General features: G+C 34.7%; 1 protein-coding gene across 3 annotated transcripts; it reads left to right on the top strand.

Moving 5' to 3' along the window:
• The first annotated feature begins 1,341 nt into the window (after nt 1–1,341).
• On the top strand, nt 1,342–26,657 carry LOC125821595 (uncharacterized). 3 transcript variants are annotated; one of them, XM_049501013.1, is made up of 25 exons: nt 1,342–1,455; nt 2,082–2,692; nt 2,770–2,894; nt 2,996–3,090; nt 3,199–3,423; nt 3,979–4,066; nt 8,678–8,729; nt 11,258–11,323; nt 12,719–12,873; nt 13,290–13,360; nt 13,455–13,649; nt 13,731–13,769; nt 14,188–14,295; nt 19,167–19,256; nt 19,422–19,497; nt 20,592–20,688; nt 20,777–20,846; nt 21,439–21,615; nt 21,708–21,830; nt 23,698–23,781; nt 24,601–24,785; nt 24,995–25,133; nt 25,229–25,288; nt 25,867–25,950; nt 26,242–26,657. In XM_049501013.1, exons 2-25 carry the CDS (start codon nt 2,109–2,111, stop codon nt 26,347–26,349), a joined length of 3,096 nt encoding a protein of 1,031 aa, XP_049356970.1. In that variant the 5' UTR covers nt 1,342–1,455; nt 2,082–2,108; the 3' UTR covers nt 26,350–26,657. The 3 variants fall into 3 exon arrangements, with proteins under 3 accessions (XP_049356970.1, XP_049356972.1, XP_049356971.1); XM_049501014.1 differs by having other exon boundaries at nt 1,373–1,497; XM_049501015.1 differs by lacking the exon at nt 11,258–11,323.
• The last annotated feature ends 467 nt before the right edge of the window (nt 26,658–27,124 follow it).

Genomic DNA, 27,124 nt, shown 5'->3' on the forward strand with positions numbered 1-27,124 from the left:
AATAAATAAGAAAGAAATATTATAAAATTAAGGGGGAAAATCAATTAATTAGATTTTATTAAAAGAATATTCACGACTTCTAAATTTCTTCATTCAATTAACTTTAATTAATTTATTTTATATAATATTTTTTGTAACTCGATTTCAAATTTAGTAATAATTCATTAGTTTTTAAAAGAGTTTCGAGTTAGTACATGGAAAGAGCAATATAATAAAGAAGAATAAAAGACAAAAATATCAAAAATATGTCTAATGAATTTAAATAAAGATAAATTGAGAAAAAAAATAGCACAGAGAGAAAAATAATGATAACAAAAATAACAAAATTTTACATTGAATCTAAAAACAATGTGGCATTTCATTGAGTTGGGATTTGAGCTCAAAACCTGAGCCCATTCATCCTTCCAAAAGCAATGAAATGGAGTTGAGATTTGAGCCTAAAACCAGATCCCATTCAGCCTTTCAAGGCAAAATAACAAGTGGAAAAATGTTGCATGCAAAAATCGAACTCAAATCATTTCGGTAAAAAATGAACCACTTAGTCACTGAGCCGTGTTTTCTTTTGTTTTAAGGAGGTTCATTTTAATATATGTAATATTGTAATCATAGAATCAGAAAATGACCTTATATATAAAGTGTAATTTTTCGACGAGGGGGTTCAGGTGAATTCCCTGAGCTCGATGTGGGTCCGCCCCTGAGTAGGATGAACAAACGAACAAGAGGAAGACGAAGAAGCGAGATGCGGGGGAGCTGCAAAAATGACTTTTTTCCCCTTTTGGGTTCCCTCCCCTTTTAGTTAAAATTAAGATTTTACCGTTTTAGTAAAACCCTTTAAATCTTCTTTTAATAAAATGGACCAAAGTATCAACTTAAAAAACTGAGGGCAACTCCCACACATCCCTTATAAATCCTTAATCCTTAATTACATAGGTGTGAGTTATGACCTACAATCAACTAAAATAACTTGAGTCACTACAATCTAATTTTCAAAACCTTTTTGTAAGTTGGTGATATTGAATTTTTGACACTATTTGTTTGTCACATGAACAAAACTTGAGTTTAATAAGTTTTATCCCATGAATAATAACACTTTTAAGTTTTATTAAAAAATCAAGACTATCTTCTTTTAAAGCTCATTAAGCTTTGTACTTAATTTTTTTCGTCCCTTAATAAATAAGCCTAGGTGTCTTTAAATCAAAATAAATTTAAAACACTTCTCTAATGTTTAAATAAAATAAAATAAAATGCTTTAAAAAATTTATTTTTAAATACAAAATATAAAATTAATTCCTAAATTGTCACTTTTTAACTTGTAAAAACTTAGGCTTTGGGTTAATATAATTTGATAAGAGGCTCTAAACGTGCGGATGCTTGTTTTTATAGAGTTTTGGTGTTTCTCAACACATCGGAGCAGTCACAGTTGCTCCTTCCTAGGTTACCTCTTAAGCATAAACGGTAATCTCTCTCCTTCTGTCACCTTCCCCTTTTCAAGCAAGGGTCATCCCTATTTCTCTTTACCTCACCTACAAACTACTTTTTCTCTCCTATGGCCACTGCTTTCTGAGTTTACATTATTATCAAGATTATACCCCCAAAAAAAAAAACAAAAAAAAAAAGGTCTGTTCTTTGTTTCAGTCGCTTTGTTTTGCATTCTAAATATCTTACAACAGTTTGCAAAGAGACATTAATGAAAAAGATTGAATTTTTATGTTAAAGAATGAATCTTTTTGATTGATTTTGTTGGTTTCTTGGATCCCCCCATTTCCTCAACAATAATAGATAACTGAAATTGCTTTATTGTATTGTGTTTGGGAATCACTCTTCTTGTGAGTCTTATTTGCCTATTTCATGTTGTGGGTCGACATTCTTTTTCTTGCTGCTGCTCTCCTGTGTCCATCTATTAGGAATTTGATTACTTTTACTTGTTTATTTCATATAATAAGAAAATTAGCAAGGTTCAGAAAAGAAGATTTATGATTTCTTTTGTAGATATAAGCAGTATGAAGCTATTTTCATAGCATGTTTGCATTTTGATTTTAGATAATTGTGGACTAATCCTGTAAACATTTGCTTTATATTAGGTATTATTATACCTTTAATAAGTTGCAATGTATGTGAGGAGAATAAGAAGCAACAACCAAAGATGGAATCTTGTATTTCAGCGTTTTAACCATTATGTTAGTTCTGGCTACAGAACTTACTCCCCTACACAATCTTCAATCGTTACACAGATACCTTTAGACTGCAACTCTCTAGGCAGCGTGATAGGAAGAGCTTTGTTAGATACATCCAAGTCAATACAGACTGCTTCTCAACGGGAGAATATAAGGTTGTTGAGGAGTTCACCTGCTAGTTGGAGGTGGACATATTTAAGGTATTTTAGCTCTAAAGGTGATGGTAGGGATGCAAGTGAGGATAAACATGTACACACGAGAGATGGTGCGAGCTCTGATAAGGGAACAGTTCGGAAGGAAAAAAGTGGTCAAGATGTGAGACATTGTGATGCACATACTCAGCTTGGTGAGCAAGAGCAGAAGGAGTGGCTCCGGAATGAAAAGCTGTCTATAGAGAGTAAGAAGAAAGAATCACCTTTCCTGAGTAGACGGGAAAGATTTAAAAATGAATTCTTACGGAGGGTTGTTCCATGGGAGAAAATAGCTCTATCATGGGATACATTTCCTTATTATATCCAGTGAGTTCCTGCTTTCAGATCTATTTTCTTTTGCTGCAAGTTGCAATTTGGATTAATTTTTGTCAACAACCTTGCAGTGAACATACAAAAAATGTTTTAATGGAGTGTGTTGCTTCCCATTTAACGCACAAGAAGGTTACTGTGGCTTATGGTGGCCGCTTGAGTTCTTCAAGTGGGAGAATCATGCTTCAGAGTATACCAGGTAGAGTTTTCTAGACTGGTATGAGATGCCCTCCTGTAATACAATGTACCTTTTTATTATTGCTTGCAAAGTAAAACATTGAATTCTTGATGATGTTGCAGGGACTGAGCTTTATCGAGAAAGACTAGTTCGAACCCTTGCTCGAGATTTAGAAGTACCATTACTGGTGCTTGATAGCAGCATTCTAGCTCCATATGTAAGCTATTTATATATTTTTTTGTTGTTGTATCCCTCTAACTAAACTAATTCTACTTACAACAATATGCTTTTATTCAAATATATTCCTAAATTTACTTATGCACAGGACTTTGGTGAAGATTGCTCATCTGAAAGCGAATCAGATGTAGAATCAGGTGAAGAGTGTACTTCTGATTCTGAAATAGAAGATGCAAATGATGCAAGTAACGAGGAAGAATGGACAAGCAGCGCTGAGACAAAGTCAGAAGCTAGTGAGGAAGACGTTGATGTTGAGGCATCAGTGGAAGCCTTAGAAAAACTTATTCCATTCAACCTTGAAGACTTTGAGAAGGTAAAATCTGAAAGATTCCAAAATTATATCTAGCAAGAAGACACAGAATTTCGGAAATGGGTGAAAATAATGCAGTCAACATCTTTGGTAAAAAGAAAAAGAATCTCTGTTTAACATGTGTTAGCTGTAAACAATTTGAAATGTGGTACTTTGTTGCTGTAAACTGTGTAATGGGCACAAACATATGAAATATGAGAACTTGGTAATTCAGTTGGTTGAGGAGTAGGAATATTAGGCCAAAATGTATAAATAAGATGATCCATGAAAAGGGAATATGATATATTTCCTTGAATACTCTTCGATAGAGTCACCAATAGGTGGGAGTTCGGACTAGGTTAGAGAATTGGATTTAAATTGTAATATCTTCTTTTCTCTGTTTCCAATGAATATCTTGTAACTTTTTTTGAGTCATATGTAATATTCTCTGGTTGAGATTACATCCATGTTTTTAGATTGTTACCAATTTTTACAATATGTCGGTAATTAGAGATCCATGTGTATGGATGTTCAATGGATTTCTCATGGTTTTGATTTTAAACATTGCATGGATTGCAGAGAGTTTCCGGAGAACTTGAGAGTTCCTCAGAATCAACCCCGGATGCTGTTGATCAATCAGAGAAAGCTCAACGTCCCTTCAAAAAAGGTATGAAGTGCTATGTTGCTGAAGAATTCCTCATAGGCTGTGCTAACATGTTTTTTTGTTTAGCTTATCGGTTTCATGAAACCGACCTCTTACAATAATTCAATTCTCTTTGACCTCACATTAAGCTTTGCTTGCAAAAATTCATTGCTTATTCTATTAGTATATTCATTATGTTTCTTAAACAACACCTATGAGAATTGGTCAAGTGGATCTAGAATGGTTCATATCTATCCTGGTCTATCATGGTAGATTCTAGAATATTGTGATCAAAAGATTTGTATATACTTGTGGCATAAAAAAGTCTTGATTCATTCTTTTTCTTTCATAACGAGGTCTCGCATCCAACTTGCATGCACTTTGACTATTCCACCTCGTATCTGCTACCTCTCAGCAGTAGCAGTACATGGATTGGGTAACTCTGCCTACCACTGCTTAGATAAATGAAAAAAAAACACCTAGCTTTTTTGTTTCCGGTGGGATTTGAACCTTGGTCTTTAATATTTTCACTCACTTCATTGAGTGCCATGCCACACCGTTGGGTGCAAATTTTTTTTAATCATTTTCTCTTGTCAGTTTTCAAGGAATGACCGAGTAAGTTCATCTTCCAGCCATTTCATCCCATTGCCCAAATTGTCAGTTTAAAAGGCGATGCCTTGTTGCCTTTTATTGGTGAGGCGTGGCGAGTTCAGAAAGGCGAATGGCGACGCGGCGAGGCCAGGCGACAAGGCGTCGCCTTTTTATTTGTTTTTTAAAAAGATCTAATTTAATAATTAAAAGGCAATATTAGGGTTTATTTGGTGTTTTTGCAAACCTAGGACTTCTTCTCTATCAAGGTAGGGGTAAGGTTTGCGTACACTCGATCCTCCCTAGACCCTACTTGTGGGACTATATCGAGTATGTTGTTGTTGGTTGATCAGAGATTCCCATTCTTGTAATGGTGGGGTGGATGTCGGTATCCGGTGGGATAGGCAGTTTGCAAAAGCTGGTTAAGATACCTCTACCGTGTTTATATATGTTAGAAGGGAAGTGAATTAATCAGTTCCTTTAGATGGGTAAATAGAAAAATAGTATTGATTAGGATGGAAAGAACAAACCTCGTCACTAGAGAGGTAATAAATTGCTTGATTTGATTAGTTGTGTTCTAGAAGTGATGTTGCCTTATCAATTTTGTTTTGTAATTTGGGTTGTTAAGTCCAATCCATCTAATGTAACAATAGGCCTCCCATTTGAATATTACAATATAATAATATATCTCCCATTTTAACAGAAGAAAAGGTAAGATCACCCAAATAAACAATGAATATGTGGTGGTACTTTTTGGACATGCAACAATCTTGATTTTGAGAGGTATGTGAGGCGGGAGAGCATTCTCTTGAGTCTAGCTAGGAAACTTAATCATGAAGAAATGTGGGGGTGATTTGGACGAATAACTTTACTTACCAGATTTCTCTCACTAAAAAACACTCCTCATCCTCCACTTGCTCTCTTCTTGTTCTTCTTTCCTTGAAACACCTTAAGACTCTCAGGCCTCATTTGTTTTCATTAAGGTTAGATGTCTGAATCTGAATACACATCTAAATATTAAGATGTGCATTAAGATTTAAAGGTCTAAAACTGAATACACATTTGAATATTAAAATGCTACATTAAGATTTGAATACTAATAGTTAAGAGTTAAAGACTGTTTGTTTTCTCAACATCTGAATGTATAAAATTATGTCTCTGTTTAAAATAATAAATATAAAATTCAAATGAAATACTAAATTGATCTAATATTATATGAAAAAATATTTTTAAATTTTTATATGGCAGTTGTGGTGGTGATGACAAATGATAGTGATTGTGTGTGTCGATTTCAGATGGATGTTGGTTGATGATGGTGGTTGTAGATAGTATCTTATGGTATAGTGTTTGACAGGAGTGATTAATCGGGGCTGTTGGTGGCGGCTGATAATTAGTAGTGGAATGATAGTAAATGGCGATGGTGAATGGTGATGATGGTTAGCGATACATAATATTGACTAATGATTGTAATTATCGATAGTAATTAGTGGATGTAATAATGGTCGGTGATAATGATTGCAAATGATGTCTAATGGGGATGATAATTGATTTGGGTGATTGGTGGTAAAATTGGTTGTGGTTGGGCTGAGGATGGTAGGTGGTGGTGATTACGATTGTAGTAGTTGTGGGTGGTGGGTGAAAATAGTTGGATTAGCGGTGAACTGTCATCTTTGTAGAAATTTTTAAATAGACATCTTAATGATATCAAGACTTTGTTGTAGATCATGCATACCTATTTAGACTCATTAAGTGGTTATAAAATAAGAAAAACAAACACGCCTAAAGATTAAGATCCGAATGATTAAGCTTCAGACCTTGTAAACAAACAAACTTAATGACTAAGATCTGAATGATTATGATTGAGACTTTCATTAAGTGCAAACAAATGAGGCCTCAAACTTCCCTCTCTGCTACTTCCCAAGAAGGTGGTTCAACCCTTTTCATATGACCATTAGCTCGGAAACACCTCTTCTTGACCCTAAGCTAATCACATTCTGTGGTAGTTTTCAACCTTCTTTCTTTCTTTGCATATCAGCCTGAGCTACCGTGCTATTTCCATGATGGAGGGAATCAGAATTTAATGGAGGCTTCAGATTTTTTGACATTACTTGATGGACAGTAGGTAGAGACACTTGGAATGAATGGGTGGAGAGAAGCCTTAACATGATGGGAAGATCAACCATGAGTATGAAGATCATGAGATGGATCTGCACTATACTTAAAGAAGCATCCAAAGAAGAGAAAACTATAATCAGGAGGTGGAATAATAAGGAGAAACTTTCAGAGTTTTTCTGCACAAGGAAAGCGAATGAGCATGGTAGAGATATGAGCATTCTCTCGCTATATGCTTTGGAAAGATCAGTTAGTATTATCCCTGAATCAACCTAAATGCAGGGTGGAAAAGGGTGGAAAGAGATAGCATTTAAGATAGATAGGTTCTTTCAATGCTCCAATCTTAAGATGCCGGCAGAATCCAAGATCAATTAAGTAAGACCTCTCTTGTGCTAAAGTAGCTGGTGAGAGTTAATGGCACTCAAATACCCTTCGAGACTCAACAGTTACCTCTTCCAAAGGAGACATTAGTAGCATGATATCCCCTGGAGTAAAAGGAAGTGGCTTGTTCAAGAGGTGCATTGTTACATCATTTATTGAGGGAGAAACGGAGATCCCCTCACTGTCAGACATCATGAGATGGACCGCAATAACGTGGAAAGCAGTATTTGGGATCAACATTTATGATATGGCTAACATGATGATTCTTTTCAAATAGAAATATGGCAAAACAAATCATTTTGGGAGTGGAAATGGAAGAAGACCGAAGTTAGTCTCCAATATTGGAACCCAGTTATTGGATGTGTACTAGCAATACAAAAATCCAACACCACTTGGATTCGAGCTTTGGGGGTGCCATTATAACTCTGGTCTCAACTTACCTTCAAAGAGATCAGGAATCTGTGAGGAGGCTGGGTTTCAACTGATGAAGAGACAGATTTGAAGAAACATTTGAAATGGGCAACAATCTAGATAATAGGGGATGGTTGCAATTGCCCTATAATGAGGTTTTTATTGAAAAAGACGGGATTAAATTCGTCATATTCCCATTTGGGTGGAAAAAAGTGTTCGATTTCAGGAGCGCACCAGAGATGGAGGGCAACAGTGAAAGATCCAAAAGTCTAAAGCACCCTTTGGACCTCCATGTCACTCTCACTCTTGTACCTTCTAAAACTTTGTTATTAGTAGTAGCAAGCGATCAGTAGTTTGTGGTAGTGATAGTTATTAGTTATGTTGGTTCTGGATATATTCATGTTAATTGCCCCCTTTCCATTAACATGATAATTGCACTTTTAGTCCTTCCGTTATTGATAAGTTCTGAATTTGGTCCTTGCAATATTTGGCTAAATACATTTAACATTCAATTAACTAAGTTGTGTAATTTTGGCCTCTTTATAGGAAATATGTTATGTTACTATTTCTAGAATTATCTTTTCCTCAAATGTGGAGTAGCAATACAAATTTGACATACCACATCGTTAAGCAAATGGTTTAGCACACTTCATCAAAAAGTAGAGGGTTTAGCACTTGATAATTCGTTATGTTTCTGAAGATTCACATTAATAGGGATCAAAAGTGCACATATCAACTGCGAGCTATTGCATAGGAGCGGGGGTTTTACCCTGTGCACAACCAAAGGGTAGCGGCTGCGGGTTTCCCTTGTCATCAAAAAAAAAAAAGTAAAAAAAGTGCACATATCAATTCGTTATGTGTTTGACCAGAAATCACAAGGACGAAAATCACAATTTGTCAATATTTTAGGCCTTTAGGAACTGAAAGCACAAATTTCCAATAGTAACTCAATTGGAAGATGATTGATGATCATTAAAGAATCATTTGGGAGCTTCAGTGCAATATATTTGAGTTTGACACTTGAAATAGCAAAACGATATTCAATTTGGATAACTGCAAAATTTACCATCTTTTGAGGAGTATTTGTTTTTACTTTGTCATGGTAGTTTCCATTGTTGTATTTACATTTTAATTTACATACAGGAGATCGAGTTAAATATACTGGACCTTCTGGTGTTGTGAAAGCCGATAACAGGTTAGTTTCTTACGTGGCACATCTCTCAAGTATTTCGCTATTTGTTTTCTTTGACATCTTAAACAATCAAATCTTGCTGCTTCAAGAGTTGTAACTTTTTGCCAGTTAGCTGGTTTATTATTAGAGTGGATTAATCTTCCTTCCCAATTTTCTTAGCCAGTTCATCTATATTTTCATGATTCCTATTGCATTAACTTGTGCTTTATTATTTTCCTTCAACGTTTCTTACAGGCTTACAGGCCTTTATGAATTAAACCATTTTCAAGAGAGATAATGCAGAAGTGCCTGTAATACCTCCATTGGGTAGTTAGGAATTGTTGCATAACCGATTAGGCTTTGAGCTCTCTGCTTCTGTGAACTTATTAAGCTTTTAAAGGAGCAACCAATAACCCAATAAGCTGACTTGGCTGGTAGGTGAACTCCGAGTGCAAAAAGTAGCATTAGAGCGAGTTCTGTGTGTATTCACTGTCCATTATCATAAATAAAATTAAGAATTTATTGTCATGTTTTATCTTAGACCAGTACATTGATAATTAAACCTTGAGAACATATAGTTTTGTAGGAAGAATCTGGATTCCCTGTCTTCTGAATTTTTTTATAAGACTACTAAACAATCATTCGAATTTATTGTCATGTCGTATCTTAGACCAGGACATTGATAATTAAACCTTGAGAACATATAGTTTTGTAGGAAGAATCTGAATTCCCTGTCTTCTGAATTTTGTATAAGACTACTAAACTATCATTCTTTTTGTAAGATTACTAGTTCTCTAGTACTAAACTAAGCGGGCTTAATCTTTTGGTCAAGCATTGATTGAACTCAAAACAAGTTCTTGATAAGCTACTCGGATCATTATAAAATATATTTCCTGGCTTCTACTTGAGCTACTCTGACCATTATAAAGATATATTTCCTGGCTTATACTTGGAAGTTGACCCACACTGCCCCATCAGATCTTGGCTGTGCCTGACTAGGGGAATGTAACAAGCGTTGCTCACATGTGCAACATTGTAGTAATTCTTAAGAACTCCCTTGATTCTTGAATACACCACCACAATGGGCTTTTTTGATGTAAGAGTAAGAGAGGTAGAATCTGCTTTTAAGTTTTACCAAATCAGAAAAATTGACCAACCTATGATCTATGTATTGGCTATTTTTGTTGGTTAACCTCCTGATCCAGAAGACTGCTATGTTGTTCGGCTGAAGGGTACCTTTGTTAAAAAAAATCCATGTAGTCATATAGAAAGAGGTAAAGCGTAGTGATTTGTACTATTGGAGAAGTTTCGGTTGCTGACGGGAAATAGCAGATGGGTGCAAGCAAGTGTAGTAATTCACAAGGCTTTCCACAAATTAATATTTGGCTGTAGAAGGATCAAATTGTGCCAATCCTTGCTTTTCTTTCTGTTACTTTGAAAGTAGCTGCTTCAGTTTCTTCCACTTGAATTATCAATGTACCTTTTTATTTCTCATCAAATGATGACTTCTTCTGGAAATCCTAGCTGATCTTAGGATCAGATGCGGGAAAGATTTTTGTTAATTGCTGAGATGTTCAATCAACACCCTGAAAGAATGATTCACCCAAAAGATAATGAAGAACATGAGGAGGAAATTCCCTCAATGCAGAACAAGGAAAGTAAAGTAAAAGTGCTAAACAAAAAAATTGTGGAGATCTTTTTTAGGTCTCTAAACACTATCCTGAAACAATCCTTCTGCCTATTCATGGTTTCACCTTTAAACTACCATTTCCGAAACTGAGACGGAATGCAATCTTATATATATCTCGTTTCACAGTGTTATATGTGGAGGAATCCATTGTTAATAAGATGATATCAGCTTTCTTTTCTTCCAATATGTGTTGTAGTGCTTAATAATGTCCTACATAAATTTGATTTGACAACAAATATACTGGGCAGTTCATTATTGATAACAGGAACAGATTATTTTGAAGTCAGTTCATTCTTGATCACAGGAGCAGATTATTTTGAAGTATCTGTCATACTTTGTGCTTCACACTTCAAATTCCCTGTATATACTAGTGACACTTGGGACACAAATATTGGAATGGATAAATGTGGTGATTGTTTGGTGAACAGATATCATAGCAAGGCTAAAACAGTATAAAGTAGATTGTCGCATATTGATGGAAATTGTTGGAGTTGGGTAACATTAAATGTGATGTCTGAATTTCTTTGAATTTTATGGATTTGCTATTGTAGGAAACTGACAAGAGAGGAAAAAGGAAAGTGACAGATTTAGGAGGTGCATCATGTTTAAAGCTTAGGAGTTAGAAAGCAGACTTTACTCATTTCATTTTCTTTACTGTACTTAAAACAATTTTGGGTGTCTTAACGCTTTATTTAAGAAATTGTTCTCAGAAAGTCATGCAGCTTTATTTTTTTCTTCCTGTCCATGCTTTGCTTGCGAATAGAGCTGAGAGTTTTTTCGTAGAGCGGAGGTCTTAGCATTAGCATAACCCATGTGAACTTTGGATTAAGCGGCATTTAGTAATTGTCTCCAATTCTCACAGGATTTTATTGGGGAAGATACCTACTTCTGGTGGTCCAACGAATGCTTACACTGTTATTCATGGAAGGTGGGTTGGTCAGTCGTCACAAGTGCTATAGAGAAAATTTTCTCCATTTGGTGCTTGGACGCATGATTGTATCTTTGACGTTCTTTCTCACTGGAAAGATACAATATATTTTGGATGGTGGTGGGGCTTTTTTGCTCATCATCCACCAGGATTCCTTCTGGCTTCTTTCGTAATGTTCTTTTGATGTTCATAGTGATATAGTGCAATGTTCTTGTGCTAGTGCAAGCCTTCGGTTTTATATCTAAGATATGAGAGAAGTATGAATGTTCTGCAATTGGTCTAGGTATCTGCAGTGACTTAAGTTTTGTTACTGCTTTTAATCATTGTTGTCGCCATCATTGTCAATGTCCTGATCATTTTTGTTATTTGTTTGTTATTCTCAATGTTATGGCCAATATCAATGTACCTGGCTCTTTAAAGAGGTTTAAGGCTCTTTAAATTAATTTTGAACCATCTATGTAGTAGTCTATGTTGCGCGGACTCTTCATTTTTGCGGCCGAACCCGTCTCAACGCGACACTGGTGCGGGGTGCTTGTCGGATTCGGTCAATTCGATCCGGATACTTTGACCAAAGCCAAGAAAAAAATTTGGGGAAGAAGAGATCAATTTCAATGCCGGCGAAAGTTGATGACGACGAAGTTGTCACAAGGTCTGGCTGCTCCATGGAAAAGAATAATGAAGAGGCAAAGCTTACAAGAATAGAGAGAGAGCAGGCAGATCTATTTTCTTGTACAAGAACAGAGAGGAGACGAAGGGCTCCATGGGAAAGAACAAATAATTCAAAGTTTTTTTCTTGAAAAAGAAGAGAGATTTTTTTCTTGGAAAGGAAAAAAGCAGGCTAGGGTTTCTTGGGAGAAGAAAGGGCAGCACACAGAACTTTAATGAATTGTACTACTATCTAATTTAAGTTAGACTATATATATATATATATATATATATATATATAAATGATTATTTCTTTTTTATAATAAATAAAAGGAATTATAATTTTTTAAAAATTAATTAGTAACAAGTAATTGATTTATACTTTTAAATTTGTATATCTATAATTGATATGCTTTTAAGTATAGCGTTTTACAAGATATTTAATATTATTATTATTATTATTATTATTATTATATTTTATAATATTGAATAATTTTAGCTGAATCCCCACACCTGTATCCATACTCGGATTCGCACCCCCGAATCTTAAAATTTAAATTTTGCCAAATCTGACTCTCAGATTCGCATCCGTCTCGGATACCTGCACCCGAGTCCGAGCAACTTAGGTAGTAGTTAATGTGTTTTACAAATACATCTGCCTTAAAGTTATTCAAGTAAAGAGTTGCTTAAATGTCATGTTTAACAGGGAATGCATGCATGTAAGTTGTTACATCCGATATGCTTTTGCAGGTCCATGTCCAGTGGTCAACGTGGTGAGATATATGAGGTGAATGGTGATCAGGTTGCTGTAATTTTTGATGTTAGCGAAAAGCAAACCATGGAAGAAGAGAAAGACGAGAAACCCAAAGCACAGGATGTGAAACCATCAATATACTGGATTCCTGGTATGTATTATTCATTTGGATTTGTATTATTCATCTGGATTTCAGTAAAATTGGTGATAAAGTCATATTCTTACTCAACTAAAAAAGAAGATATTTGGTTTTGGTATAACTTGTCAGCTGCTAATTGTGACTTCACATTGGATGATCTAAAAATTTTCTGTCTTAATAGACGACAGACAATTGGCATATTAATATTGGTGGAGATGACTATTATTTGACCTGTCAATTTTTTTTTTCTTTTGCGGATAGGCTATTCAACATGAAATTTATTTGTCATAAAGAGAGTATATATTTTCAATTTCCCAGTTTCAACACTTAGTCTGTAGATCGAGTAGGTACAGTGGTATTTTTTTATATCTGAACATATATGCGTAATTAAAAAAAATATTTTTTTTTACCGTCTACTCTGCTTGCAGCCAACGAGATTGAACATGATCTTGATGCTCAGGCTGAAGACTGCTACATTGCCATGGAGGTGCTATGTGAGGTATGGTGCTTTAATTGATCAATAGTCTTTATGTTCTTTTACCACACTGATTTCAAATTCAAGTTTTTTTTTGAGACCATTCTATTTTGTTCAGGTTTTGAAGTCTGCACAGCCTATTATTGTGTACTTTCCAGATTCTTCATTATGGCTGTCTAGAGCTGTTTCCAAGGCAAATAGAAAAGAATTTGTGCACAAGGTGCAAGAAATGTTTGACCAATTATCAGGACCTGTTGTCTTGATCTGTGGTCGAAACAAAGTTGAAACAGGGTCAAAAGAAAAAGAGAAATTTGTAAGTCCATAAATTGACCTGTCTTATTCCTAGACTCTTTTCAGTTATTTTGCGTTTTAACTTCTTTTTATCTGTCAACAGACCATGATTCTTCCCAATTTGGGCCGCCTTGCGAAGTTGGTAATCCTCGTGATCTTTAGTCAAATTATGTCTGTTTGAACTTTTTAAGGTCCTACTATTTGTTTTCTGTTGTGTGATGGGTTCATGACAAACCATTGTGGTATCTGAATAATGGCTTTAGCTGCTTATGAGTTGGGTATTGAATGATGACCTTCCTATAATAGATGATATTTCAGTGACTAAATGCTGAATTCAATTTTATTTATGTATTGGTGACTAGTCGGGTGTGCTGTAAAATCATATCCTAGTTTGTACTTGATATCTCATTTCAAGTGTGCACTGGCTTTATAGGAGGTGTCATCGATGGTTTCCTTGTAAATTGGGGTTTTGAATATTCACCTGAATTAGTTGCATTTTGTTGGTGTATTTTCCAAATATTTTATGCACTATTTTTTTTCTGCAATATTTTGTTTTTCAGCCTCTTTCTCTGAAACGACTAACGGAGGGATTAAGAGCAACAAAACGTTCTGTAGACGATGATATACATAAGCTCTTCTCTAACGTAATGAGTATTCATCCGCCAAAGGTTAGTTTTTTTTGTGCTTATTGTAGTACTTAGATTTTTATAGTAATTTGTGATGTATCGGCTGATGCTGTAGCTATGGGTGGCATGGTATGGTATTTGAAAGTTTTGATACTGCAATTTTGGTATTTGGTTTTAAAAAGTTATACCATTACCATACCAATTTAATTCGGTATGGTTTGGTATATTGAAGTTCGGTTTCGGTATTCTACGGTATGGTAATTCGGTAACCATAGTTTGTTCAACTTCGACTAATATATATTCGTATAATAGAGTATTATGACTTCGGCAACTAAAATAGGTCTCAATTGTATCATACTAACACATTAAACATGTAGAAATATAAATAATATATTTATATAAAAGAGAACCCTAGGCCCGCCTACCTGGCGCCACCACAAGCTAGAATTTCCTTTTAAATTTATTTATTTCCAAAAATAGTCTTCCCCTTTCATGAAAAGATGTGACTTTTATGAAAAATTGTGACTTTTATGAAGAGTTGCGACTATTATGAAGAGTTGCGACTTTTATGAAAAATTGTGACTCTTATGAAAGGTTGTGACCTTTCCGAAGGGTTGTGACCTTTCCGAAGGTTTGCAACTTTTTCAAAGAGTTGTGACATTTCCGATAAGGCACAATAAACATTTGTTAACACTATCCTTTGTTGTCTATAAATAGAGGGATTTCATCTCATTTTAAAACAACGAAAATTTTGAACTTCTTCTTCTTCTTCTGCACAATTAAATATTTGTGCGCTTTGCTCCTGTTGAGTGAACGAGTGGTTCACTGACACCATTGTTTTTGTATCAATACACTTGTGAATAGAATCGTTCCATCCTGAGAGGATCTATTCCTTTAAACCTCAGGTACTAGAAGGGAATAATTTTCTTAAGGGGACACTGTGCATTCAGTGGGCTCAATTTTTTTCTTTCTGATTCATTCTATTTTTTTAGATCCTAGTATATTTTTTTTACAGTCATTAATTTATGCTTATGATATTAATTGTTATTTTTGAGTACATGTTTTAAACTTTATTGTTTATGTTTCTGTAAAGTTATTGTGTATAAGTATTTGTTAGTACAGATAAAATTATTTATTTATTAGAAAATTTAATATCTCATGTTGATGTTTATTTAATTTTCAAAATATATCAAATAGTAACACTTCTTGGAGGCAAAATGATAAATTATAAAATCAAATTAAAGATGATTAATTGAAGGATAAATGATAAGATGTTATAATTATCATTTTCCTTTACATTATTAATGTTCTTACTACGTAATCTTGTATGTAAGACAATATAATATTTTAGTTTTAATGACTTATAGGTTTTAAGTATTATTTTATAAATTTTGTGATATCAAATTCCCGCGTGAAGCGCGGGTAATTTTACTAGTTCAAAATAAAGTCCAAACAACTCCTTTTGTTAATCAATTACATTTCAATCAAAATAGAGTAGTCAAAGTTTCAACTTCTGAACATTTAGTTTATATTAATATTAAGTTGCATATTTGTTTGTAAATATATATGTTATTTATGTAACTATATACTTCGGTATGATATTCAGTATTTCGGTATTTTATCTTTAAATACCAAATACCGTACCAAATACCAAAAAAAATAAATATACCATATACCACACCAAATACCAAAACCACAGTATTAAAAATTTCATTATGATATGGTAATTCGGTATATACCATACCATGTCCACCCCTAGCTGGAGCCAATAGGGGGAGGAGATGTGTTTAGAAACCGCATCTGCCTTCTCCTATTTTGTACTCACTCTGTGCCTCTTAATCTTAGTAGAATTATAACCAAAGTCTTTTTGCAATGTCGCTAGTTGATCCAATGATTTTGTTGTCTTTTTCTGTGTAATATGGAAGCAATGTTTTTACGCAATTCGTAAATTTCCCCAAATGTGATCCACATATCCAGGAGCCAAGTGCCTAACTATGTTTTTTTTAGACAAATAACAGTTGTAATCAGTAAAAACTTAGCTTATTGCCAATTCTTAAACCCCTGCCTAGAACCCTATACAATTATACATTGCCAATTCAATGTACTAAGGGGTCTTTTGGTAGGGTGTATGAGAATAATGTAGAATATAGTGTATCATTAGTTATACTGAGATTTTTCTTATGTAGTGTTTATTTTGGTGTATTGAAAATAACATACTTCGCATAATTTTTTTAGAAATATTTGTTTACAAAAATACACTCCATAAATATGGTGGAGAACATGTGGAAAAGGTTTTGAGGGACAATTGTGTCTTTAACCATGCTAATGCATGCATTAGAACCCATTGCATTACTAATGCATAGAAATCCATGATATTAGTAATGCATACCTCAATACACAAAAGAGTGTATTAGTAATGCAAGCATTAGTTATACATAGGCTGAAAAAGTATACCAAAACAAGGTATTAGTAATACACAAAGCAAATGCATGCATTATTTTCTCCAATACACTAAACGACCCCCAACTCTCCTACTCTCCCCCATAGGGATATTTATTTTCAGACTTGTTTCCAAGGCCAATTCTTCCTTTACAGGACCTCTTTGATTCATCTGCCAATACACTTGACTTTATTATGAAGGCCCCTTTTACTGTTTAGTTTCCACCTGAGTCTGTCTGTAAAATCCGTGCATCCACCAAAAGTTCCCAATATCTGAAGCAGTGTGTCGATACTCTCTACCTCCCAGTCATTAAGAGCTCTTCGAAAGATTAGATTCCACCCTTATTGACTCCACATTTGGTTGATCATGTCATGTTGTCTGACTATGTTTTTCTGTGTATAGGTTTCATTTTTACGCAAGCCAAAGGTATGCCAATATTTCAAATTATAAAAAGGTTCCCTAAGAGACATGTATATTGTCTTTGGTTGATGTTTAACAATAAGACAAAAGGGAAGACACTGAAACAGGATATATACCCCATACCTGGAGTCTGGAAAAGAATTCGCTTCTTAATTGTGTGAGATTTCCCATATTTAATTTCTTTCCTATACGTCCAGCTCAATAGCATACCCTTAACATCACCCATTCTATCTAGAAAATTCCAAACAACTCCACAATCTGTTGGCAAACAGTGCAAAAGCAAATGAATTATGTCCTCTAACTTCTGAGATGTTATGGGTTTGTGGTGTGTTACCAGAAACAGTGCTTATAATTTTTTCATAATTATGTATTGTTTTCCCATACTTCCAAGGAAACAGCTCACCGTTGCTAATTTACTTGTTCTTCATATTAATCAAAGATCTTCTTTTACTTTTGAAACTGTGTGTTTAAGCTTAATGAAGCATTAAGCCATGAAAGATGGAATGATTTAGTCACTTGAAGTTGGTTATTATGGCAATATTAATGATTTTTGGTTTGGGCATACATTTGCTTAAAGCCATTTCTATTCTAGTGAAATTGAGTTTTCTCTTTGAGGTATACATCTTTTGCATTGTTTTTAACTAAAACAAAATGGTGCGTGATATCATTTCATTTTGTTCTTTTAATCAATCATGTTATTTTTGTAATATTTTTGGTGTTGGAGTTGGCATCGATTATCCCCAAGCATTTGATGGCTTAGATCTCAATCCTCAACCCCTTTCTCTTTCTCTTTCTCTTTCAATGATGGTGATTAAGTCTGGGAAATACCTCAAAATATATTATCTGTACCTGCTTGTTGCATGAAGATGCTACCCCCCTGATGGTTACTGGTAGGATTTTTTTCTGTACAAACGTCTGTTTGAAGTTGTACAGTTTAACTGAACTTGGTGGAACACTGAAAATGGAATAAAGATTTTCAATTTTTAACCAGGTCATTCGAATTAATAGAAGGTAAATATTGGATAACTATTATTATATCTGCCTGTGTCTTCCCTTCTAAAAATTCTTGTAGTCTGTATCGTATAAATCTAGCAAATAAAACTCCAATTGAGGAAGTGATCTTTCTTTTTTCTTCTCTTCTTTTAAGTATGAAGTGGAGAGAAACAATCAGTTGTAACACTAGAATTATGAAGTTACAAAATGATTAGGCATAGTTGAAATTTTAGGACCTTGCATTGATGAATGATTACCTAGCCCATCATGAAGTAGTTTCTGGAGTTTCTAGTCTTTAAACTATCCCCACACCTCCTGTATCTTTCAGTCACCTATGCAGACCCATGGCCAGCATGCATGCAGTGACTCTATAAATAGCACTTTTTTAGTTCTGAAAATGGTAAAATGATTAGGGATAGTTGACGTTTATGACCTTACATTGATGAGTGATTACCTAGCCCACCGTGAATTTATTTTTGGAGTTGCTGTTCTTTAAACTATCCCTACTCCATCTCTATCTCTCGGTTGCTCGGTCTCTCATGCTGACCATGCGTGTGCTAGCATGCAGCGACTCAAAAATAACACTTTTTTAAGTAATGATCCGTGTATAGCTTTTTTTGTTTTTTTCTGAAAATGGCAAGATATGTGTGAGAGTGTGTGTGTCCGTGCATGTTTAGGTCAAGACTCATGTGATGTAGGGACTTTCCAACTGACCATGCCAGGAACTGTACCGTACTCCCTGTAGCTCTTCTTTCTTTAATCTTGCAAGGTGGATAGAGAAGAGAGAGATTGTGATTTTCACTTCCTTACTCTTTAGTGTGAGCGGAATACACACTAACACTTATTGCTTCAATACGCCTGACATGTGGGACACTAATAGGTTAAAACATATGAATTTCTTTGTCACAACACTTACATTTTTTGATGAAGATTGTCACAACACTTTCTTTTGTGCTGTTGTTCGTAGTTCTTTGAAGTTATTCCGTTCGTGCATTTATCTTCTTAAGCATTGTTTTCAGTTTGGTAGTTTCTCATCCTACTGTTGTTTTCCTGTTTGCAGGAGGAAGATCTTCTTAAGACATTTAATAAACAGATTGAAGAAGACAGGAGAATTGTAATAGCTCGTAGTAACCTAAATGAATTATACAAGGTATGGACAAAGATATGTGCTTTGGGATGTATTTTATTCTATTTAAGATCTTCTAGCAAATGGTTGGGTACCTCTATGTGTTCATTTAGTCGCACGTTTAATTGTCTCTGTATTGTTGGTTCTTTTTGTCTGCTGGAGTTATCACATCTTTTATCTATATTTCAGGTTCTGGAAGAGCACGAACTTTCATGCATTGATTTGTTGCATGTAAATACTGATGATGTGATTCTGACCAAGCAGAGTAAGTGTTTGTGTGAAATCATGATATATTGTTCTTTAATTCTTTTGATTGAAAAAATCAGAAAAGATTGTTCCGCTCACTTGGTCATAGATATACTTATATTTGAATTCAACTTTTGTGCCTTTCTCCAGTTTTAGATAATATTGAGATTATATTATAGTTTCTTTATGGTATTGCTAAAATAATACTCCCTCCATCTAGAAAAGAGTGACTGTCCAAAGCACTAGGTCAAACTATCTAAACTAAATAGAACTAGGATATTGATTCCTCTAATTTTGCAAATATGTTATAATCAGTATTAAGAACCACTGTGATGCAAAGTGACGCAAGCCATGTGCTTCAGAGAAGTGTGCGTTTCAAATGACGATGTGCAAAGTGATCCTGACGATAAGTGGTTTGCCTTTTGAATCTCAAATTTGAGGAGTTGGATTAATATGATATTGTATATTGAATTAATTTAAATTTGATCACGATAGTACTAAGGGCCTGTTTGGATGGACTTATAAAAAGTTACTTATAAGTCAAAAGTAGATGGTACCCTACTTTTAACTTTTGACTTATTTTAAAACTTTTTTGGTCTAAAAGTGGGTGCTTAACAGCACTTTTCAAACACCAAAACTAAAAAACTACTTAAAAGTCAAAAGTACCTAAAAGTATGTTAATCCAAACGGGCACTAAATCCATATACATTTGGTAGTTTTTAAATTCATGAATTCTATACTTCACTTCAAGTGAGTATGCACTTGAATTCTCTCTTTTCGCGCCAAGGCTCATTAATCCTGTCACGTTTTCTGCTTTTCGCTATTAAAAACACTGTTAAGAGTACTGTAAAGCTCAATTTTTATAATTGAAGATATTTAACAAATGCTTGAATCAAAACAAAAAATATTTAAGAAATGACTGAAAAAATTATCGTAAAAGAAAAAAGTGTGATTCCCCCAAATAGTAAGTGTCAAATGAAATGGGGCAGTCTAGGAAGGAACCTGCATCAAAATAAAGAACACTGTTAGGTTCTATGGAAGGTAAAGCTTAATTTCATAAATTTTAAAGGAAAGCTAAATTGCGTTAATCTTTGGTTTCTCTTACATCTTCAGAAGCTGAGAAAGTTATTGGCTGGGCCAAAAATCATTACTTGTACACATGTGTCCATCCATCTGTTAAAGGGGATAGATTGTATCTGCCTCGCGAAAGGTAATTCTATTTTTACTTTTCTGTACGTGTACAACGTCTTTTGTTTTGCACAAACTTGAAGCTCATTTCTGCTGTTTATCATGCGAAGCGTTGAAACTGCAATTTTGAGGTTGAAGGAGCAAGAAACAATGTCAAAAAAGCCTTCTCAGAATCTTAAGGTATTATCCCCTAATTTATTGCTATAAAATAGGCATAATAGATTGGGACCCCCCTGAACTTGATGACTTTTGTTCAGTGCTCGCCTAAACTTCGCGTTGGCCTAATTACCCCTGAACACAAGACATTTCAGTATCCTCCCCTATACAAACTCAACCCATGGAAGTGTGACACACGCACTGCCACAATTTTTTGTCCTCGTGGCATTTTTTAGAATAAATTTTTTGTTCTTACCTTTTAAATCCACCAAATTATTTAGATCATCCTTTTCGGGCCAAATCTGTAAAAAACTTGGAACAGCGTTATCTTGTCTACAACTTCTTGACTAATGATAATGATATTCTAATCAAGTTGTTTTTACATAATTGGCCAGAAAGAGAAGAAATCGAAGTTAGAACATCAGCGTGTATGGGGTTGAGACTATCAAATTGTCAATTTCAGGGGTAGTTGGGCCTAGATAAAGTTCGGGTGTGCACTAAATAAAAGTCAAATTTGGGGGGAGGAGGGGGGGGGGGGTCCTGATAAATTCTGCCTATAAAATTATATGTTCAGGGATCTAGGTTTTATTACCATGGATCACTTTCAAATTTGTAGAATCTTGCCAAGGATGAGTATGAGAACAACTTTGTGTCAGCAGTCGTTCCACAAGGTGAAATCGGAGTCAAATTTGATGATATCGGTGCTCTTGAAGAAGTAAAGAAGGCATTGAATGAACTTGTAATCCTACCAATGCGGAGACCAGAGCTTTTCTCCCGTGGAAATCTGTTGCGGGTATTTTATTCTTCATGCTAGAAATCCCTCTTAAAAAATAAAAATAGGACGTTTTAGGTACTGCTTAGTTATTTTATCTTTTTCTTAATCAGCCTTGCAAGGGGATTTTACTCTTTGGGCCTCCTGGAACTGGAAAAACTCTTGTTGCTAAGGCTCTTGCAACAGAAGCTGGGGCTAATTTCATCAGTATTACTGGTTCAACCCTTACATCAAAGGTGAGTTGAGAAAAGGACTTGTTTTTGTTTTCAAATCATTAGATCTTGCTGGGAAATCTCCTGTTTAGGTACTTTGTCTTGTGATTTTTGTTATCAATTATCATCAGAAAATATTAAATTCTTATTTAGATTAGAGCATAACTCAGATGTGAACATATTTTTATACTAAAAAGAAAAGAAGTTTTTTCTCAAATATATATATAGCCCAACACAATACATTGCACCCATGTAGCCATATTTTCAGTTTACACCCACATAGCCAACTTTTTCTGCAATAATGTTTATACACCTAGTAAACAATATTGTGAGTAATATTGGAGAAAAATATTGTTGAATTGTGTATCTACAATATATTACACAGAGAACCTATTTATAGACGCTATAATACAATCCTTTACCAAGTAGGATACTATTCCTATTCCTATTCCTATTCTAAGTAGGATTGTATATACCTATTCCTATTCTAACACCCCCCTTAAGCTGGTGCATACAAATCATTTGTACCTAGCTTGTTACCGATGTAATTAATACGAGGAACGGTAAAAGACTTGGTGAAGATATCGGTAAGTTGATTACTTGACTTCACAAATTTTGTAACAATATCTCTTGAGAGTATCTTTTCTTTGATAAAGTGACAATCAACAATGTTCTTAGTCCTTTCATGTAATACTGGATTTGATGCAATATGACGGACCACTTGATTATCACACACAAGTTCCATCTCACCGATTTCTCCAAATTTTAGTTCTCTTAGCAACTGTTTGATCCAAACTAGCTCACAAATTATTACATCTATTGTTCGATATTCTGCTTCTGCACTAGATCGAGCAACCACAATCTGTTTTTTACTCTCCTATGACACTAAATTACCTCCTACTAAAACACAATATACAGATGTAGAATGTCGATAAAAGGGTGATCCTGCCCAATCAATGTTTGTATATCCAGGGATATGTATTGCAGAACAATTGCCTTCGAATGACTATCACAAGGAAAGTCATAAACTGACTTACAACACTCACAGGAAAAGAGATGTCAGGTTTAGTCATTGTGAGATAATTCAAATTTCCAAATTCCAACTAGCCGTCTACCTTTCAGGATTACTGAGTGGCCCCCTTGTCTTGGAACGAGTTTGATATTCGAATCTGTATGAGTGTCAATGGGGCTACATCCCACCATTCGTCTCTTAAAGAATGTCTGAGGCATACTTGCGTTGAGAAATAATAAAACATGATCTAGACTGAGTAACCTCAATACCTGGAAAATATTTCAATCTGCTGAGGTCTAGTCTTGAAATGCTGAAAGAGATGTTGCTTCAAATTAGTAATATCATCTTGATCATTGCCGGTGATAATGATATCATCAACGTAAACAATCAAATAAATACACAGATTTCGTGCAGAATGCTGATAAAATAGAAAGTAATCAGCTCCACTATGAGTGATGCCAAACTGCTGAATTATTGTGCTTAACTTCCCAAACCAAGCTCGAGGAGACCGCGTCAGACCATAGAGAACATTGTTTCAAAATGTTTAGTGGTAACATTGTTTGTGGTTACAATTAGTTAGCAATTTTTAGGATATAAAGGTATATTGTGACTGGAACTCTGTTTTAAGCGTGATATATCAGAAAATTCTTGTTACCTATCAAAACAAAATGAAAAAATATTCATGTTGTCAACCTGGCCAACCCAAACTTGTTTGGGACTGAGGCATTTTTATTGTTCTCAATCTACCCCTTCCTCTCAAGAGTGTGTCTTGGGTCTCTTTTCGATGTTGCTTACGGTCATATTTTCTGAAAGCCTGATTGCTTCCTCTAAAATTTTATTGAACTACTTTTGTATTTTACCTAATTTCTCCTTTTGCAGTGGTTTGGAGATGCTGAGAAGCTTACCAAGGCACTCTTCTCATTTGCCAGTAAGCTGGCTCCTGTAATAATTTTTGTTGATGAGGTAAAACTCCTATTTCATGTGATGCCACTTTTTCTCATTATGCTTAAACATCATTTTCATAAACAGGATGTTCATCTCATCTTCTTGACAGAATCCTAGTGTGCTTGATCCTGATTTGTTCTCTGTGTCAGCATTAAGTTACTAATGTATTTTGAACTCTTAAGAATTGTACGCTGACTGCCTCTAATTATGGGAACAATGGACTCACATTTGATTATTTATAGTTCAAAAACTACATGAGGGTCTAATGGTGAACATTTCTTATGTGAAACCAGTTGTATCAATATAACCATTACTTGGTCAGCTTTGCTGTTGATCATTCTATAAAGCAACTGTCTAAAACTTTCAGTGCTGGTTCAACCATTGTACAGCTCAGACCAAAATGGTTTGGCACAAACTGCTCAGTTCACCTGTGACGACAGAAATCCAGAAACCGCTTCTGCTGGTTTGGCACACTGTTACCGCTTAAAATTAAGATTCTTTCTCTGTTAGGTCTGGATCTCTTATGCCAGAGTTACTTTATTTCAGTCAAAATCAAAGCTTCTACTAGAGGTTTTGCAGCAGAAAGCATGACTGGCTTTGTGCTTGGATTTGATGAAACATTCCTGATCATATGAACACTCTTTAAATGCAAGATATAAGTAATCTAAACAATGCAAGTACATGGTGAAATTTTTTAATCTTTGCGTAGCATTAATGCTCGGCTGAAGCACGTAGTCGGCATGTTTTTTCCTCTCTTAAAACTGGATCATACTTCTCAACATAAGATGTTTTAGGTGTGTTTTCTTCATCTGTTATTGTTGTGTTGGATCAAAACAGGTTGATAGCTTACTTGGTGCTCGTGGTGGTTCATTTGAGCACGAGGCAACTAGAAGGATGCGGAATGAGTTTATGGCTGCATGGGATGGTTTGAGATCAAAGGAGAACCAGAAGATCCTTATACTTGGTGCAACAAATCGTCCCTTTGATCTTGATGATGCTGTTATTCGCCGTTTACCTAGGAGGTATCTTTTTGTTATATTTACAAATGGTAACTCAAACTTCCTAGCCATAAATTCATATTGCTTCCTCATTAATCTGGTGCTTCACTAATACCAGATGCATCTAGTATGGATATCTTTCCAAGAATGGACTCATGTCAAATTTGAACAGGATAAAACCATAGATAGGCTTTAGACGTAAAGCTGCTGATAATTATGGGGTTATATTTCAGGATATATGTGGACCTACCAGATGCAGCAAATCGCTTAAAGATACTAAAGATAATTCTTGCTCGGGAAAATTTGGAGTCGGAATTCCCCTATGAGAATCTTGCAAATGCAACTGATGGTTATTCTGGCAGTGATTTGAAGGTAATAGATTATCATGTCAAACTATTATATGCTGGCATATTTTTAATTTGTGTCTTGTTCATTACCAAATTTTTTTGCTCTGGCATCATCTACAGAATCTGTGCATTGCGGCAGCTTATAGACCTGTTCAAGAGATACTAGAAGAAGAGAAGGAGGTAAGTCCAATCTGTAGTTGGTGATAATATCTAGCACTTTTTCAAGGGCTGTTTATTCTGTCATGGAAATGAGCCCATATTAGGATAGCCATGTATGAGTTTTATGATGCTGCATGAAAGCTACTGTAGTTATTGTTGGTCTTAAATTTGGTGTTAATTGTTTCATCCTCTTCGAACCTTCAACTTTGATCTCTCATAGTGGTGTCGGAAAGTTCTCTCCAAATCTTTGCCTGTATAACAGTGAATATTCTGCTCAACTTTGGATCATGTTATGTGTTGAACACTGTTATGTCCTTTTTCCAAACCACGTATTTTAGGAGCCTACTCCTGCAGTGCATTGTTCACATCCTGCATGGACCTGAATAAATAATGGATGATTAAGTTTGGGCCAGCGTATTTTAGGTGGCCATTCCACATGGCCTTATTATTCTCCTTTATATGTGTTTGTTCTTGTCAAAAAAATTATTTTTCTAAATGAAACTTTTCCACGGAGATATATTATGCCATTTACTTTTTTAACCAATGATGAAAAATTGTTGTCATGCTTCTTCTAATACCTTCCCTATTTCTTTTCTCAGCCTGAATCACTGGGAAGTAGAAAAGATGGAATTCCAGTGTTACGACCTCTCACTGTAGACGATTTCATTCAGTCAAAAGCGAAGGTAAATGATCTTAACTGGGAATTCTAACTGAAGGGCCTGAAATTAAATTTGTAAAGCTAGATTTCAATACGTTCCTCAATAAAGTAGGAGGAAGTGTCTATATTTTGTGCAAAGTGCTATTAACAGATATGGCTCATATAACATTGTGCAAGCATTGTATCTACTGATCTTATACATTACCTCTCTGTTCCCATCACGGATTTTAACAGTTGGTTGTTAGCACAGCGATAAGTTCATGAAGGTGTGTGTCCTTAAGGTTTTCTAAAACTGTTTCATGTTCACAATACTCAGGTGGGGCCATCAGTCGCATATGATGCCGCAAGCATGAATGAGCTGAGAAAATGGAATGATCAATACGGCGAAGGTGGAAGTAGGAGAAAGTCTCCATTTGGCTTTTGAGTCCAATATTAACAGGCGAAGGAGGTAGTAAGCGAGTCCACCATTTGGCTTGCGACTCTAAATTAACAGAGTACGTTGTCGTTAGAATTGTTTTTTTTTAGGTAGAAACATGAATGTATAATTTTTTTTGGAAGGTTTATATTTTTTCTTTACCCCAAATGTTCCAATGAGTGGCTTAACTTGTTAAGGTTTGTTAAGTAATCAAGTAACAAAGCAGGCAGAGATAGGTTTAGGAACAGAGCTATAGAAGAAACAGGCTTTAGAATGCCAATGTGTACTAACTAATATAAAGTTCAATTTTGTAGTTCTTGCTCTGTTACAAGGGAAAAAAAATGAAATGTCGAACATCATAAATAATTTTTTTCTGCTGTAATTTAATGAAACCTAAATTTCTATTTGTTAGATGAAGCTGTGGAACTTGCATTTTCTTTTACTTTTTTTTTCTTTCTTACTTGCATTTTCTTTTTTTTTTGCTTGTCGACTCTTAGTGTTATTTATTTTAATAGAACGAAACTTTGGAACTCACCACGGTATATATATTTGACGGAAAATTAAAAAATATGTTAGAAAAATTTAAATTTAATTTTTTTTGGATGAATTCGAAGAAATTGAAAATTGTGAAACTAATAAATAAATAAATTGTACTCTCACCAACAAAGGAAAATTTATATAATCAACCAATTGAGCTATTAAAATTCAATCGGTATTATTTATTACACTTAAATCCATAATTTAATTTAAATTTTTAAAATTTTAGTCATTAATTTATTTTTTG

The sequence above is a fragment of the Solanum verrucosum genome, unplaced genomic scaffold (genome assembly GCF_900185275.1).
Source record: "Solanum verrucosum unplaced genomic scaffold, falcon-dt-bn FXZP01000126.1, whole genome shotgun sequence".
In the NCBI taxonomy this organism is placed as follows: Eukaryota; Viridiplantae; Streptophyta; class Magnoliopsida; order Solanales; family Solanaceae; genus Solanum; species Solanum verrucosum.